At 38.3% G+C, this 18,380-nt stretch overlaps 1 protein-coding gene across 3 annotated transcripts in view; it reads left to right on the top strand.

The window, feature by feature from the left end:
* The window catches only part of LOC101397933 (serine/threonine-protein kinase TNNI3K), a 300,070-nt gene that overhangs the window by 106,596 nt on the left and 175,094 nt on the right, over positions 1-18,380 (top strand). For all 3 annotated transcript variants that reach the window (XM_004431504.3, XM_087448979.1, XM_087448972.1), the window contains 5 exons: positions 3,960-4,098; positions 10,133-10,277; positions 10,364-10,468; positions 14,169-14,263; positions 15,071-15,220. In XM_004431504.3, coding sequence (XP_004431561.2) covers positions 3,960-4,098; positions 10,133-10,277; positions 10,364-10,468; positions 14,169-14,263; positions 15,071-15,220 — 634 coding nt within the window. The remainder of the gene's footprint in view (positions 1-3,959; positions 4,099-10,132; positions 10,278-10,363; positions 10,469-14,168; positions 14,264-15,070; positions 15,221-18,380) is intronic.

Here is an 18,380-nt window from a genome sequence, read left to right as displayed (position 1 = left end):
CTCCACCCTTGAGGAGCTTGTAGATCCATAGAAACATTCCAGCTGCTGGGTTATTCATTTCTGCTGACTACTTTAGTGCACAAGGGAGGCAGTAGGGTACCTGGGTAAGAGTGCAGCCATGGGAATCAGTTAGCTTGAAGTTGAAAAATTCCTAGCTGTGTGACCATGTGTGCGTTATATAATCTCCCTGATCTTCAGTTTCTTCGTCTATAAAATGGAGAAAATATTAATACTACCTACTTCATAGGGTTGCTGTTATGATGAGATATTAATTTAAAATGTTTGGCAAATGGTCAATAAATGTCACTGTGATGATGCTAATGACAATAACAATAAAATAAATCATAAAGGCCTTTCCAACAGTTCTCTGAAAAAAGATGTCTTTCAGAAACTTGGTTCCCTCTTTTCTACTGTCCTGGGATATGGTAGGCTGAAAAATGTCTCCCGAGATAGGTTCATGTTCTAATTTCCTGAACCTGTGAATGTTACTCTAAAAGGGACTTTGCAGGGGCCGGCCCGGTGGCACAAGCGGTTAAGTGCGCACTCCGCTGCGGCGGCCCGGGGTTCGCCGGTTCGGATCCCGGGCGCTCACTGATGCACCACTTGGCAAGCCATGCTGTGGCGGCATCCCATATAAAGTGGAGGAAGATGGGCACGGATGTTAGCCCAGGGCCAGTCTTCCTCAGCAAAAAGAGGAGGATTGGCAGATGTTAGCTCAGGGCTGATCCTCCTCACAAAAAAAAAAAAAAAAAAAAAAAAAGGGACTTTGCAGATGTGATCAAGTTAAGGATCTTGAGATAAGGAGATTATCCTGCATTATCTAGGTGGGCCTGATGTAATCACAAGGGTCCTTATCATAGGGATCAGGAAATCAAAATGAGTAACAGAAGATGTGACAGTGGAAGCTAGAGGTTAAAGTAATGCAAGAAGGGCCCACAAGCTAAGGAATGCAGGCAGCCTGTAGAAGCTGGAAAAGCCAGGAAATGAAAGCCTCTGGAGGGAATGCAACCTGCCAGCACCTTGATTTTAGACTTCTGACCTCCAGAACTGTAAGAGAATAAATCTGTGCTGTTCTAATCCAATAAATTTGTGGTAATTTGCTACAGTGGCAATGAGAAACTAATACGTGGAATAACCTCGATAACTAAAGAACAATCACTAAATGTGCTTTAAATATATAATTTGCTTTAAATATATAGTTACATAACATGTACATATTTATAAAATTTGATATTCTGTAATAAATTAATAACATGTATAGAATGTGTTGAAGTTTACAATGTGCCTTGATTCAATAAATAATTTCATTTGACCTTCACAACCACTTTATGAACTTAAGCACAGTTACCATGTGAGCAAGCTCATACTATGGGACAGGCATTGTGTTAAGACCTTTATGTGGATTTTTTTTTTTTTCCTAATTTTGCCACAACCCTAAAATTAGCTGTTATTTGCCCCTTCTTGCCAATGATACACATGTTGCTCACTCAGGTCAGGGAGCATGACAGAGTCACGCAGCTAGTAAGTAGAAGAGCTGGAATGTGTATTCAGGTCTGTCTGATCCCAAAGCCCATATTCATCCTGTAGTACCAAAGATCCTCTTCTTACCCCTCTTCTATAAGTGAGACAAATGATCAAGGCCAGGCAACTTGCTTCAGTGGTAGAGCTGGAATTCAAGGCCAGGTGCTCTAAATCCAAAATCCGTTGATTTTCAACCTGAACGTATTGAAAGACGAAATTTTTATATGCTACTTTCAACGGCTGCCCTTTAGCTATACTCAAAGAACTAAACAGAACCAAATAAAACAGAAATACAAACGTAATTGGATAACAAAACTTAACTGTTCTTTTGACATTCTGTTTTTACTCTTCCTCATTTTATGTCTCTAGATCTCTAGTCTTGCTCAACTATGGGGTAGAATTATACCTTTTTACTTTCATAGAGGTCATGCCATTGCACTGCCTGAGGATCTCACATTGAAAATCAAACTTACTTGTGTCTCTGTGCTGTTCTAGTCATTGTGCCTTTATTTCTTTGCTACCTGGCATATGCTTGGACACACTCAGACCTGTGAAGTGTGACCTATAGCTAGGGAAGATTGCTCATTTCATTGATGTGCTGCTCAGAGCGCACTGGAGTGCACTGGAGAGCTGGGCACTGAAAGTGCTTTTGAAAGTACAGGATCCAAAAGCCCAGGTGATGAAAAAATTCCATACTTTTCCGACTTCAGGCACAGACAGGATATATACAATGTGTGTTGTTTGTAGAGTCATTCTTTTGGCGATTAACCTCATCACCCAGCAGAAACATAAAGAGCCTCTGTGCATGTTAGGTGGACAGCTAAATTTGTTTACTTTCCCTGAATATCTAGTCACAGTCTTATAAAATTATGCTAAAACATGGATGGCCCTTTTATGATAAGGGACTCACTTTCTGTGTGCGAAGAGAGCACATAAGTAATTTATGGATGCCATTGTCATTTGCTAAAATATGCTGACAGGAAAATGGTACATTCGCTATATAAATGTGCCTAATGTGCCATGTTCCTAGCTATTTGTTTATTTATTTATTTTTAAGTGGAAGAGTAGATGTTTCGTACCAAGACCAATATTTCCTAAGTATATAATAATAGTGCTTAATAAAGAATTGATTTCAAAGATAGTTTAAATCTGTCCATTATCAAGTCACATAATCAGAATTTATGGAGTCTGTGTAAGTGGAAATATCTGCTTAGGAGTGCAAGGTTCTCGAGACTAAACTTCTACTGTTCTGATTGCCCCTGAATTAAGATTGTTTACCCATTAGCCAACAAAGGGATAAAATACACGTGTTCTGCATTGGTGCTACCACTTCTGCTAGCATTTATCGAGTACCAGGCACTTTTCTAAATGCTATACATGTAATAACTTATTTAATCCTCACAACAACTCTATGAGGTGGAACTATTATCATCCCCATCTTAGCAATGAAGAAACTGCAATTTCTAAAGGTCAGATAATTTATGCAAGGTGATGTAGCTAATAAGTAGAAGACTGATTTTAGAGTGCTTGTTCTTTACCCATTAAACTCAATAGGAAGTTTCCCCACATCCTACCTGGCTAATTTTTTGCCTAGAATTTCTTTCGAATATGTACCATATTCTTGAGAGGTTTCTGCCCTCTCAAGGGCAGGTTTTCTGACATTTTGATTTGCTGCCACATAGATAGTCAAAATGGTTTTAGAGCTTGAATTCACTTTTATGCTGACACCTCAGTGGTCAGGACAATTGAAGGGGTCCTCCCGTAACTGTTGTTTTAAGGACACATGCATCCTAACTTATCTCTTCGGATCACTGTGATGATTTCTGAAATTCCCAGGGGAGGCAATGTCAGGTTTAGAGGAATTATTTAGAAAGTTCCCAAGTAGATGTGTAAATAATTTGAAAGAATCCCATAAATTACGTGAAACAGCCCCTGGAAGACTCCTAAGTTGTTTAATACTGTATCTTTCTCTGTTCCTTTGGATGTGGATCTCGGCTAACGGGGGAAGATGTGAGGGCTAGTGTGGCTATCTCCCATTTACTCACAAATCCAGAAACGAAATCAGAACTCCAATAACAAGATGACCATTGGGGACCTATGCCTGGAGCTGCTGTGAAAATCAAGAATCAAATAAACACTGTTGGCTCTGGCCAGAAGGAGACTTTGGAACAGATTGTCAGAGAAGATCACGGGTGACTTTAGAGAGGATTCTTGATGTACAATGAAGACCCAACCCTGAAATTGCTGCAGTTTTGGGCTTTTGTTAGGTTATATAATAATAAATTCCCTATTGCTTAGCACGTTGAGTTAGGATTTTCTGTTATTTTCAGGTAAAAATAATCTAAAAGGCTGTAATGGTATGTCTTCTTCCATATTGCTGAAAGCTTTACATTACTGTTTGATTTTTGATATTAATTCCAAATGAATATATCCTTTAGGTAACACGCCTCCTTTTGAAATTTGGTGCTGATGTAAATGTGAGTGGTGAAGTTGGAGATAGGCCCCTCCACCTGGCATCTGCAAAAGGATTCTTTAATATTGCAAAACTCTTGGTGGAAGAAGGCAGCAAAGCAGATGGTAAGATTATATGTTTAGCAGACCTTTGCTATCTTTTACTTTATAGATACTTTTTATTTGTACTTTCCTTATTTTCTAGGAAATAATCTTGAAGCTGATTAATCCTGTACTCATAAACTAATTTGTTCCACAAGTCATAATTTATTGTTTTTAATATATTAATTAAACCTGTATGTTAATTTTTTTTTTTTCATGAGGAAGATTGGCCCTGAGCTAACATCTGCCAATCCTCCTCTTTTTTTTGCTGAGAAAGACTGGCCCTGGGCTAACATCCATGCCCATCTTCCTCTACTTTATATGGGACTCCGCCACAGCATGGCTTGACAAGCGGTATGTCGGTGTGCGCCTGGGATCTGAACCGGCAAACCCTGGGTGCCGCAGGGGAGCGCGAGCACTTAACCGCTTGTGCCACGGGGCCGGCCCTCTGTATGTTAATTTTTATTTACATGTTTTAGCTCAATTCTTAATATATCCAGTGCTCCAGTAAATGAGATTTTCCTAGGTAAATTATTCCTATTTGTTGTTATTCACTAATCTTTTTTTAATTGAGATAAAATTTACATATAGCAAAATTCTCAAATCTTAAACGAATATTGACCTAAAATGAATATTTACTTATGCATACACCCACATAAAAACCACCCAGATCAAGATACAGACACAGACTAATTCCATCTGGAAAGTTGAATTCTGGAAAGTTCCCTAATGTCCCCTTCTCAGTAAATAGCTTTCACCACCAAAGGAAAGCAATATTCTGGTTTCTATTGCCATAGGTTAGTTTTTTCTGTTCTAAAAGTTCATATGATTTTGTGACTGCCTTCGTTTGATCAACAAGATGATTTTGACTGTAATCCATGTTATTGCATGAATGATAGCTTGCTCTTTTTTATTGTTGAAGATTATATGAATATTCCACAATTTGTTTATTCATTCTCCTCCTAATGGACATTCGAATGTTTCTAGTGTTTGGCTTTTATGAATATAGCTTCCAGAAATATTCTTATTTAATTCTTTTGGTGGATGTATGTATTCCCTCTCTCTTGGGTATATATATATATATATATATGAGTGGAATTGCTGGATTAAAGGGTATGCATATGTTTAACTTTTTAGGCAATTTCAGACAGTTTCCCAAAGTGTTTGTACTGTTTCTCACTCCCACGGCAATATATGAGAGTTTCGGTGTCTCCCCACATTCTCCCCAATATTTGATATTATTATTATTTTTAATGGGAATAGAGTTAGAATATGCTCAGGATGGAAAAAAAGCTTTAGAATACACAGAAAGATTTTAGACGCAGTTAACAGAGTAGAATTTCCTGCAACTTTTTATTTTTCAAATTATGAAATGAATTTTGGAAAATCGATTACAAGTATTGAAAAAAGTTCTTTCTTTTTCTCTTCCTCACAAACTTCACTTTTTGCCACAGATTCACTCAGAGTTACATCTTGTCATTGAATTCTCTCAGGCACATCCAACATCCTTCCATTGGCCTCAAGAGACCTAACTAAGAGCCCATGTGCGAGCTGCAGGCCTTTGCAGCAGAAACGATGCCCGATTCCAAAGGGACAAGGTCGTCAAAGCCCTACAACTGCCCGTTCCTTGGTCCAACATTGAGACCGATATGCAGTTTAAAAAGCTAATCAACGTTTCCATCTACTCATAAGGAAAACACAAAGGCTCCCAGAGACAACTGCAGCAAGAGGCTAGGGCAGGTTCCAGTTTCCATGTTGGAAACAGGGCCATTTTATTTTGTAAAGTTTGAGAAACATAGTGTGTGTCATTTTCTGTGAGCCAGTGCAATAACTCAGGTATCTTCTCTGTAGCATTATCATAAGCAACCCGTGCTGTCAAGAGGCAAGGAACACTGTTCTTTGGACCTTGTTTAAGCAGTCTCTTTGATTCTGTTGGTTGAGAATAGGCAGAGGTACACCTGTGTGAACTACTGAACACATAATTGTGTTTTTGAAACTGCTTCACTCTTCCAAGGGTTCAGGAACCGCTCATTTTTTTACTTTTATTACTGATGCCAACCTTAGCTTTTTATTCCTCTGTGCCACTCCAAAGCTCGGTGGTGTCAAAATGAGTGTCATTTATGATCAGCATGTCTCCAGGATCAAAGGACTCTTCAACAAAAGACATTGAAATGTGTACTGCGCCCGTATTCCCCTACATACCAGCATCATATGATATAATTTTTAAAATTTTCTTTCTGACTCACACGAGCACTACGTGCTTCCTCCTCAATCATTTAAAAAATCAAGAGACAGTGTGACTCAAATGTTTAAGTATTTTTATTTCCTTCTAATGCACAATTGATATTTAAGTCCCTTTTGCACTTCAACCAATTGCAAAGAATAAACCAGAAGATCTATTGTGCTGGTGGTCACTGCACAGGATTTATTACCAGCTAGTTCACTTGTTCCAAAATGTAGCTAAGCCTCCAGATGATTTATCTTAGATCTGGACCTTGCCTGTGGTGAATGGACATTCGAAGAAGAGTAAATGAATGACTCAAAAAGGAACACCATTTGAAATCTGATATTTACAGTATGTTTCCATGATAACAGAATGTCACAAATGAAAATAAATTCAGGTTACAAAATTAGCCAAAATGTAATTCTGAAAGCAATCTCTTCAGTTCAGCATGTTTGAGAGGCTGACCTATTCAGTCATGTATGTTTTAAGTCTCTAGTCTTCCCTGTACCTCTCAGGGCAATGAAAAAGGAGAAATGTAATTCTTATTGAATGAGATTGGAAAGGTCAAAATATTGCTGGACTCCATAAGAATAAAATAGTGATACAGTCCTTACAATTTATCATTTTAATAAAGTTAACAATGGAAAATTTAAAATTCAGAACTTATTAATTTTTTATCATTTGAATGTTAAATGCTATAGTTCTTTTAACATGGAACTGGATATGATAGAAAGTCACAAATATTTCTAGGACATGGTTAGTAAGAGGAAGTATTTTATTTTTAAATATATACCTTGTTGGAGCTATTATTGAATTTGTTATTGAAAATTTGTTATTGAATTTGTTGGATTTGTTATTGAAAATTTATTTAAGACACACTTGGGAGTTGTTTTACAGAGCTAATGGGATGCACTGATGTTACTGGGTTAATACAGAAATTTTTAATTTATCTTTAAGATCAATAAGCAGAAATAAGCAAGAAGTAGCATCCATCCACTCACCCATTCATCCAATCATTCTTTCACAAGACATTACTGAACACATGCTCTCTTCAAAGTAGAGGACTAGGTACTAAATATTTTCCTAATAATGATTTACATGTGTTCCTTTGCTTGAAATTCTCCTTTATTTAAGTCTCTCAATAAGATGTTAAGTTAGAGCAAATAGAATATTGTTCATACATTCAATTTTCCTCAGATAAGATGTAATAATATACATATTTTTTTTTGTTTTTGTAAACTGGTCCAAAACTAAGCAGGTCACAATGACTGAAGCAGAAGTACAGATATATATGTATAAACTCTGCCTCTGATCCAGATTTCTCCTGGCTTGTCCCTTCTGTTGGTATTTCTATCTTCTTTGATGGGAAGAATGTCTAGGCCACTGCAGGTAATTCACCAAATACATAATCTACTTTGAAGTTTATTGATTCAACTAGAAAAGAATAATGTTGGATGGGGCCAGGGATGGCCAAAGGCAAATTATGAATTAATGGAAGATTGTGCTGCATTCTGCCTTACAATGTCCCTTCTGAACCTCAAGAACTCTGATGTGACCTCCAGAAGCCCTGGACCTCCTACTGTTCTCAAGCATCGACTCATGGTATTGACTCTCCCTGGCTTCCAACAGAATGTGAACAAAGGAAAAGTATCATGAAAGGAAGATAATCAAAACAACCAGGAACATTATTCTGAAGGAAGGGTGTCCTTCTGAGCCACTCATTAATAGAAAAGATTCAAAGACGTATTTTTCAATAACAGCCTCGGGAGGAGGAGTGCAGTGCCTTTGTTAAAGATTTCCCTTTGGCTTAAGATCTTGCAGAACAATAAAATGAGAATCATGGTCTATAAATATAGCAGCTACAAGGCCTAAATCAGTGTTTATTAAATGTTAAATGATGATTATAACAACAGTGGTAATAAACTACTTGCACATTTTTTAAATTAACTATTATCTTCCCATGCAGTCTCTTCCTACCCTTCATCATTTTTTTTTAATCTTCTTTCCTTCAATTCTTTTGGTTCTATGGATAATTTTTATCATAGATATATGTAAGAATGAGAAGGAATGGGATTTGTTAAGGGCTATTATTTTCTGTTTTGAATAAAGCATTCTGTACAGATGGACCAAGTAATCAAATAACAAAACAAATGGCTATAGAGCAGTTGGTTCAGTTATTTTAGTTTTAAAAATTGTGCTAAAGCAGATCCAGAATTTAGCAGCTTAGTGTTCAGTTATTACTACTTCAGGCCTATAATTATTGACAAGTCAACTAGATTGTTAGTTATTTGAATGCTTTTAAATCTTATTGGTCTTAGCACTTAGCAAATTTCTAGGAGGAAAATTCGTAGAAAGGGAGAGTAGACATTCTTATTAAGTGTCCAATATGTGACAGACATTGTGCTAGATGCTTTCCCATCATGCTCTCCTTTAATCCTTTCAGCATCCCGGGAACAATAGTGTTATTATATCCACGGTTACTGATAAGAAATCAATATCTCCAACACATAGCACAGTGCCTGGTGCATAGTGACCATTGAATACTTGTTGAGGAATGAGTATACATCAGTCAGGTATTCTTTTTGGCGAGCATTGGAAACTAACTCTCGCCAATTCAAGTATAGAAGGAATATATTGAAGGATATCAATTAGCATATAGAATCTTCTCCAGGACAGAGGGGAAAGCCAAGTTTGGAATTCTCACAGTGAGGAACAATGTCCAAAATCACGCCCCAACCTAGTCCTTTGAAGGCACACTGCCACCCTGCTAGGCACACACACCAACACTTGTGCTTCTGGCACCAAAGATGCAGAGCACTGAGCCTGTGGCTGGAATCAATACCACTGGAAACTACATGGGGCTCCTCCACCATCTGCTACATCGCCAAGATAGAGGAGGCTCTGCTTTTTAGTGTCTTCAGCTCTGATGTCAGATATAATGTGTTGATTGGAGGAGCCCATAGATAATGTCCAAACCGGGGCGCTGTTGAGAGTGAAAGGATCACTATTAAAAATTATGCCAGGATGACAAGCCTAAACTGAGACATACAGTCACCCTCCATGAATCCTGTGCACTAGCTGCAAAGGAGGCTTGGAAAGCACATTTTCAGCTTCTGTGATAGAACCTAGTCTTGGCCTCCAGTCAGTACTTTCAGCACAGGGAATTCCCCAAATGTCGGAGGAGGTTATGAGGCTGAGCAGGCCTAAGAGAAGAACAAATGCCCACTACTGAGTGAACAATTGAATGTGAAATAACTGTCTAAGGAAATACAGTTAATGAGCCCTGCCCCACTCTAGAGCTCATTGTCTTTTCATTATTCCATGCCTTGTATACTGTAGTATGACAATTCTCAGTTAAGAGAACATCGGAACCTCCTAATTAGTGTTGCAAGTGTACAGAGTGCTGGGCCCCACCCTAACCTATTGAACCAAAATCTCTGGGAGTGGTGCTCTGGCCAGGATCTGTAATTTTTAACATCTTACACAGGAAAAAAAAATCAATTTGAAGGGAGATTCTTGTGGAAATGAGACCATGAGTACCTTTTGGATGCTTACTAGTTTCCTGAACTATTTTATTGTGCAAGGTAGATTTGATTAGATGCATTCCATAGAATTTATGGGAGCTAGAAGAAAGCCTGTTTAATGTGGTAATAGGCAATAGAATAGAATTATAACTTTTTTAATTGGTTGCACTTAATTTCCTTTATTATTATCATTAATTGGCAATTTCCAAGAGTCTCTCAGGCACTTAGAAAAGTCCCTGACACCACACATGAGAAGGGTGAGAAACAGAGGATTCCAGATAACATCCTTTTTCTTTCTTGTTGATGACAGTGAATGCTCAGGACAATGAAGACCACGTCCCACTCCATTTCTGTTCTCGCTTTGGACACCACGATATAGTGAAGTACCTGCTCCAGAGCAATCTGGAAGCTCAGCCACATGTTGTTAATATCTATGGAGACACCCCTTTGCACCTGTGAGTATTATGTATAGATCTATAGTTCCTCCGGGTATACTGTGTGTACCTTCTTACTGTTATCAAAATATTTTCTTTAACTCTAGGGCATGTTACAATGGCAAATTTGAAGTTGCCAAAGAAATCATCCAAATATCAGGAATAGAGAGTCTGACCAAGGAAAACATCTTCAGTGAAACAGCTTTTCACAGGTAAAAGAATATTGAAGTGCAATAGCCACTAAACTTAGCTGACACCTTGCAGCACCTGGAGTTGTGTACATAAAGAACGAATAGCGGCAGATGTTGCCATCAGAGAGCAAGAGCAGAGGGTGGGCAGAGGACAAGGAGCCCAAGCTAGACGTACAGAAGAAAAGGTAGAGGCAGATGCTGCAGTCAGTACAACAGATGGGGCCGGAGCCAGATGCTGCATTCCGGCAGCAGCCACAAAGACAGGGACTGATGTTGCCAAGGCAACAGGCCTATCAACATCTGTAAGCATATTGCTTCTCTTCCACTTCACTCTGCAGAAAGCTGCCAAGAGGGGTAGTGCCCATAATCCTCCTCCCACAAGAATCTCATTACCAGAATTCATCAGCATTAAATGTGACACTTTTTTTCTTACCACTTAAACCTTATGTGCAAATGTATCTACCTATCTAAGGCATCCATCTGTCAGCCTGTAAGAGCTTAGTCAGGGTGGCTACCGAGATACCTAAGAAGGCATTAGCTCCTTGCTAGGAATCTGTGAGAGCCCTTCACAGAGTGCTCTAGAAAAGCACACTGAAGGAGCCACTGGGTTTGCAAAAGTTGCAACAAATAAGAAAGAGAGACAGAAGGAGAGAGGGAGGGAGGGAGGAAAGGAAGGAAGGAGAGAGGGAAGGGGTTGCTAGAAACTCAGAACCATAACTCTCTAAAATGTCCAAAAGAAAGGCAGATATTTTGTAAAATTTAAAACCCTCATTTTTAACAATGAGTTACTGTTTTGCTATAAAAATAACATAGTAATTTGAATTTAGTAAACCTTGAATATAAGATCATGTAGCTACACATTACAAATTTCTTGGCTAGTTTGTAACCTCTAAAAAATGTATTTGAGACTAATATGTTATTTACTTAGTATCTGTATTGCACTGTTGAATAATAGAAATGAAGAGACTCTTTTTTTCATACTGAACTAAAACTAAGCTTGTGCTTCTGCATCAGGCATCAACCTGTCAAATTTCACTTGGATTTCCAGATTTTTCTTATCAACCAAAGAGGTCAGCCAAAAGGGAGGTGAAGAAAATTTCCACTTATGGAGCATTGATTATATACTGGATGATTTGCATTCATTTTCTCATTTAATCCTCATGGCCATTTTATGAAGTTGGATTTATTGTCCCTCTTCTGCAGATGAGAAAATTGAGGCTCAAGGAAGCTAAGTAACTTGCCAAAGATTCTTATGCCTAGAAAAGCCCGTATTAAATGCCTGACTAATTCTAAATACTGTGCTTTTTATGTATCTTCATATTCTAGTACCAAAATATTTTGTCTGTTTTCTACACACTCTGTAACAGAACAGATGCAAGAACTCTTCAGATCATGCCTTCAGTCAAAATGGATCTGTGGAATTTGTCCCTCAAGGGGACAACGGGCAGAACCGATATGTGCGGGTTACTGGTGTCCTCTTTCCCCATTAGGTCACACTTGTTAAGGCTCACATCTCAGGCTAGTTTTCAAAACATTTTGCCACTCTGTGCATACAAATTGGAACCAACTAAAATCAGAGGGTGATTGTCACCTCCAGAAGATTATCTATATGACAAGATTAGTGAAGTAAGTTAAAAGTATGTATCCAGTTGTTTAATTTTGTGCAAACCTGTGGCTACTAGGAATAACACATTAATAATTTTATTCTATTCATTTTAAGCACATATCTATAAAATAAACTTTTCTTTTACATGAGGAATTCCATTTGATTATGAATTTTTCTATGTATAAATTACAGTGCTTTGCACATAGTAAGCACTCAACACATGTCTGTTGTTTTCATATGTATATATATATACACACACATATATATTCACACATGTACACAAATATGTATACACAAATATGTGTATATTCAGAACTCATCATTTCCGGTATAGTTGCTTTGAAAAGGAACAATGAGGCAACTCAGATAATGGAACATTAAAAGTGTAGTGATATGGGTCCTATTTATAGTGCAAATAATTAATGTTGATATAATCTATTGAACTTAGATGGTGGCTTTTTATTTACCCAATTATTCAAAAAAAGATTTATTAAGGACCTGCCTTGTATTGGTGCTGGTAGGAACATTAACATGACATGATCCCTTCCCTCCTTAAAGGAATTCTATTGTAAGGTAAATAGAGGTGTCTCCATTACCATAACACAATGTGATAAGTGTCCTAAGACTGAATGGACAGAGAAGCAGAGGAGATAGTAATGAACTCAGCCTTTGGCTCATGAGAAGACTTCATAGAGGAAGCAACAGTTCAACTTGATGAATAATGGTATTTCTTTAAAGAAAATAATTATATTTCATTAAAGAAAAAGGATTTGGGCAAAGCCATCCCAGGATGAAATAGTAAGACCCAGTGAACTACCTCTTCTAAAACAAAGTCTGGAAGGAAAAAACACTTTTCTTTACTCTCCTACTACACTCAACACTTCACTTCCAGAATACATGACACCAGCTCTGTGTGAGTTTGTCCCACACAGAGCAATTCTCCAATTCTCTGCAGACACCAAGTGGATGTCCTACTGTTCAGTTCAATTCAATTCTGACACTATCTACCTGGAGTTACTGTCAGATCTCACAGGTTAAGGGGCCAATCCCACAGGACTACCCCACACTTCAGATGCCGATCACAAGTCCAGCTTATCACCTAAATCTCTCAGGACCCTCCTGGGCTCCCCCATTTGATTGTCCTGCTGAATGCTTAGGTCCTGTGGTTAAAAATGCATGGAACTCTTGCAATATTTTCCCTCCTTTTACGAAAAGAGTTGATATAATAGGAAATACTTAATAATAAAATATTAGAAATTTTATACAACTCCTTTCTTGAAGGCCCAGATTTGACAATCTTCAGGATTTTATTGCTCTGTGTGTTTGTTTTTTTTTTTTGTTGTTGAGGAAGATTAGCCCTGAGCTAACATCTGTTGCCAATCCTCCTCCTTTTGCTCAGGAAGACTGGCCCTGGGCTAATATCCATGCCCATCTTCCTCTATTTTATATGTGGGATGCCTGCCACAGCATGGCTTAATAAGCAGTGCGTAGGTTTGTGCCCAGGATCGGAACCTGCAAACCCCGGGCCGCCAAAGCAGAGTGCGCAAATTTAACCACTACGCCACTGGGCCGGCCCCTCTATGTGCTTGTTTTTTATCACTTCTTTCCCTTCTCTCTTCCCTCCTTTTCTCTGTCTCTTTGGATCTGTTATATACACATCAGCAACTAGAATAGCCTGGGTGAATCAGGGCTGTATTAGTTTTCTAGGGCTACCATAACAAAATATCACAGACTTGGTGGCTCAGGGGAAATTTATTTTCTCACAGTTCTGGAGGCTGGAAGTCCAAGATCAAGGTGTTAGTAGGTTTCATTTCATCTGAGGCCTCTCTCTATGGCTTGCAGATGGCCACCTTCTGCTTGTGTCTTTAGATGGTTGTCCCTCTGTCTGTGTCATCCGTGTACTAATCTTTCTTTCTTATAAGGACACCAGTCATACTGGGTTAGGGCCCACACTATTGATTCCATTTTAACTTAATTGCCTCTTGAAATTGTACCTCTTTAAATACAGTCACATTTTAGGGTTATGGGAGTTAGAGCTTAAATGTATTAATTTGGGGGCCACACAATTCAGCCCATAACAGGGGCCTTCTGTTTTCCTTATGTTGGATTTTGCAGTGCTTGTACCTATGGCAAGAGCATTGACCTGGTTAAATTTCTTCTTGATCAGAATGTCGTAAGCATCAACCACCAAGGAAGGGATGGGCACACAGGTAAGACTGTGGTAAGAACATCACCAATTTCTGATGCACATCAATGCTCAAGAACAGTGTTGTGCCCAAGAGGGAAGGGAGCAGTGGGAGTGGTCAACCCCAATGAGGAGAGATATTTTATCAGTGACATCATTTGTAATTGATGGTGCACGGTGATAATAAGAAACAGACTGACTTTTGGTCATTTTCATTATTGTGGTATATTATCTACAGTCGAGGGCCGGCTCCGTGGCTTAGCGGTTAAGTGCGTGCGCTCTGATGCTGGCGGCCCGGGTTCGGATCCCGGGCACGCCCCAAGGCACCACTTCTCCGTCCAACGCGAGGCCGAGTCCCACGTACAGCAACTAGAAGGATGTGAACCTATGACATACAACTGTCTACTGGGGCTTTGGGGGGAAAAAAATGAATAAATATTATCTACAGTCGATGCATCCATTATGGCCTGCACCAGGCACAGATCAACTACACCGCCTTGCCCTTGGTTTGCTACTCAAGAAAAGTACTTGTTTGAGATCTTTGTTCTTTGATTTGTACAAAGATGTTAACATTTGTTCTTGGTAATTACAGTGGATGTAGAAAGACTAGAAATTGTGCTAAGCAAAACGGCAGTCTATACAGAAGATCGACTAGAATAGGATACTTCTTTTGCTTAAAGTATGCGTTGTTTGCTCAATCTTTATCAAAGAAATCAATCCTTGCTTTATATCTCTGGCCACATTGCTGTTATATGGTTATGACTGTCTTTTGAAGATCAGTGTTCAGTTTTCCTCTTTTCTCCTTTTGCACTTTTATTCTATTCTGTTACAGGATTGCATTCTGCTTGCTACCATGGTCACATTCGCCTGGTTCAGTTCTTACTAGATAATGGAGCTGATATGAATCTGGTAGCTTGTGATCCCAGCAGGTCTAGTGGTGAAAAAGATGAGCAGACATGTTTGATGTGGGCTTATGAAAAAGGTATATTTTTCATCATTGCATCTCTGTAGTGACACATTGAACTGTGTACATAGATTATGTCAATGCATCAATAATTCTTTTGTTTGCATGACTTGTACACTCCTTTTTTCTCTGTAGATTGCATTTGATCTTTGGGGACTTGGATCAAAGAGTCCAATAGACCATCACTAGGGAAGGCAACTCCTGGGCTGTAGATGAGCTGAAGGCATTCTTGGTATTGGCACTTTGAAAAGAGAATGAGCTATCACATTCCTAGGTACTAGAGAAACAAAATTGTGATAGGTAATGATAGCTACTTTTTTGGAGTCGACATAGAGCTGGACTTTATCTCTTATACAGGAGACTTTTGATGTGGATGCAAATTTTCTAAAATGAAATAAATACAAGGAAACAAAGGGAATATTTGTCAGATCTAAACCTAATGACAATATGCCCACACTAGAAAAAGTAAGGGAGCCAATGATTAGTGCTTAAGTATAAAATTACTTGAGCTCAAAGTGGTGAAAACTTGGGCTCTGATGTAAGAACACCTGGGTTTAAATCAAGCCATATTCTTTGATCTTGGGCAAATTCTTTATTCTTGCTGAACTTCAGTTTCTTCATCTGAAAAAGGAGAATAATAACAACTCCTGCTTCACAAGATTGTCAAGATTAAATGAGATAATATGGGCAAATTGCTTACAACACTGGCTGGCACAAAATAAGTACCTAGTAATTGGTATTTCAGTGATGATAACAGTGGTAATAGTAGTAGTTCAGAAACAAGGATGATTTATAATAAATTCTTCAATTTTAAGGGAGAGGAAACTAGAGACAATCAGAAAGTGAAATAGCATCTTTGTCATTGTTCTTAAGATATATATTTACCTCTAAGCGGGCTCTACATATACACATAAGCTCCTAAGGAGTTTAAATTTCTAGGTGACATAGAACAGTATACATTGTCATTGAAATCAGTTACAACTAAATACTGTAAAATATATCAGACTTTGTTGCCTGCATTGTCTTGTTAGGATGTTTAACATATGTAAAGAAATTCTCTTATCTTTTTCAATGCTAGAATCTTAGAATACCATACTAAAAAAGAACGCTTACTAAACTGGAAGGTTTCTCGGGCTACAATTTGATCTAAAAGGTTTTCTGCCAGAAGTAGGACATGAAAGTCCATTAATGAAAGGAGAGATGGAGTTTGATGGATAGAAATGGGGAGCTATTGTAAGCACATAGATGAGGAGAAAGAAAAACATATAGGTCTGAAGACTGCTAGTGAAAAAATGATATAGGAGTTACTTTAATAGAGACAAGTGAACAGACATGGAATAGTAAGGAATGAGTTAAAGAAAGGCCTGCTTTTTTTTTTTTTTTTTCACTTTCTGAGTATTGCATAAATACACATACACACACCCATGTTTGCACATTATAACTCAATGAATTTTCACAAACTGAACTCACTCAGCATCCAGATGAAGAAACTGAACATGACCAGCACCCAAAAGCTCCCCTTACATTTCCTTCCAGTCACTCCCCAAAGAGCGTACCACTGCCTTCTTGGGCCATAGATTAGCTTTGCCTCTTTTTGTATATGAATGGAATGTTATGTATATACGTCTAGTGTCTGGCTTCTTTTGACCAACAGTTTGTGAGATTCGTCCATATTGTTGCAGGTAGCTGTCCATCATTCAATCTTGTTGTATGGTGTAGTGTTTTGTAACTATATCACAATTTATTTATCCATTCTACTGTTTATGGGCATTTGGATAATTTTTAATAGGGGACTGTTAAGAATACTCTTACTATGAACATTTACGTACATGTCTTTTGATAGCTGGATGCATTTCTGTTAGGTATAACAGCCTTCTACTTTGTATAAAAGAAATTCCAGATAGTTTTATATGTGAGTATCGGTTGGAAAATCTTACATATTCTGAAGCCTCAGGAGGCTTCACTAAGTTCTTTTACTCAACACGTTGCATTTATTCAAGTGATTCTCAGACAGTGTCTCTCAAGAAATTTGAGTTTCAGAGAAAGACTGTTTACAAGGCATTAGTCTTCTGGAAGAGACAGCTCAGAAATAGCTGCTACAGCTAGCTCTTCACAGGGGCTGGGTTTGTTTGTTTTTAGTTGATTGAGAGTGATGGTTGAAAACTGGTTTTACTTTTGTTTTTTACGGAATTCCACACTTTAGAAAACAATGAATCATTGTGTAAGCTCCTAAGATATCCTACCAAATGACAACAACAAAAATCCTTTAGCTTAGAGGACTTACCCATTGGTCTCTGCAACATATGCCATACTTGTCACTCTTATTTGTTCGACTAATGTTCCAGGCATCAGTGTTGCATTTCATTATTACTAAGAATTGTAACAAATTGAATGTTAGTACTCAGGAGACAGATGGATGTTTTGCATATGTTCTAGGGCAAAGCAAGTCAAACCAACAAAATGAAATTGTTGCTATTTTCCTGTGCTAGAGAAATTTTGCATTGTTTCCATGTGTTCAGGGGGATTGAAATGGCCTTGTTAAAATATTGTCAACAGTGCACTGTCCCTGTTTTCTCTGGATAAAGAAATGCTTTCCTTTCTCCCTCAGAGAGGGAGTCACCAAATTAATTGATGTGGCATACTAAGGATTTTCCTGAGCAACTTGGAGATGTAGCTGAGGAAGGACTGAAACTTCACTTGGCGTTCCTTCTTTGTAGAATAGAGATGATGTAGAAATGGCCCCAGCATGGTTTACCCTGTACCCTATCCTATCCCAGGAGAGATAAACCAGGAGGGAGCTTCATAACCAGGGTCTGTCTATTTGAAAAGGAGTGCTTTGGCACACACCCAATTTGAATAGCTCATTCTGTTCTACCATCTTAACAGGAAAGTGGGAGTCTTTCTCAATAGCACACATCTCTGGTTGAATGGTTCTAAGATAAATTTTTCACCCAAACAAATTTTTTAGCTGACCCTCTCTGCTGTTCCAATATGGCACATCCAAGGGTGCTTTGTAGTTCTGGAAGAGCTATCTACTCTCTTTTAGAATACTTTCAGAAAAGAGTTTGCTCACTATGAATCCTTGTGGGATCAGATATGAAGCATACTTCCCATTTACGTAGCCCTTTTAACCTAAAGATATCAAAATCAATCCTGGAAATAATTTTCCTGGTGACCT

This window comes from Ceratotherium simum, chromosome 2 (assembly GCF_057802395.1).
Source record: "Ceratotherium simum simum isolate JZ-2026a chromosome 2, ASM5780239v1, whole genome shotgun sequence".
Lineage (NCBI taxonomy): Eukaryota > Metazoa > Chordata > Mammalia > Perissodactyla > Rhinocerotidae > Ceratotherium > Ceratotherium simum.
Note: the sequence above shows the minus strand (reverse complement) of the source record. Positions and strands in the feature narration are given on the sequence as shown.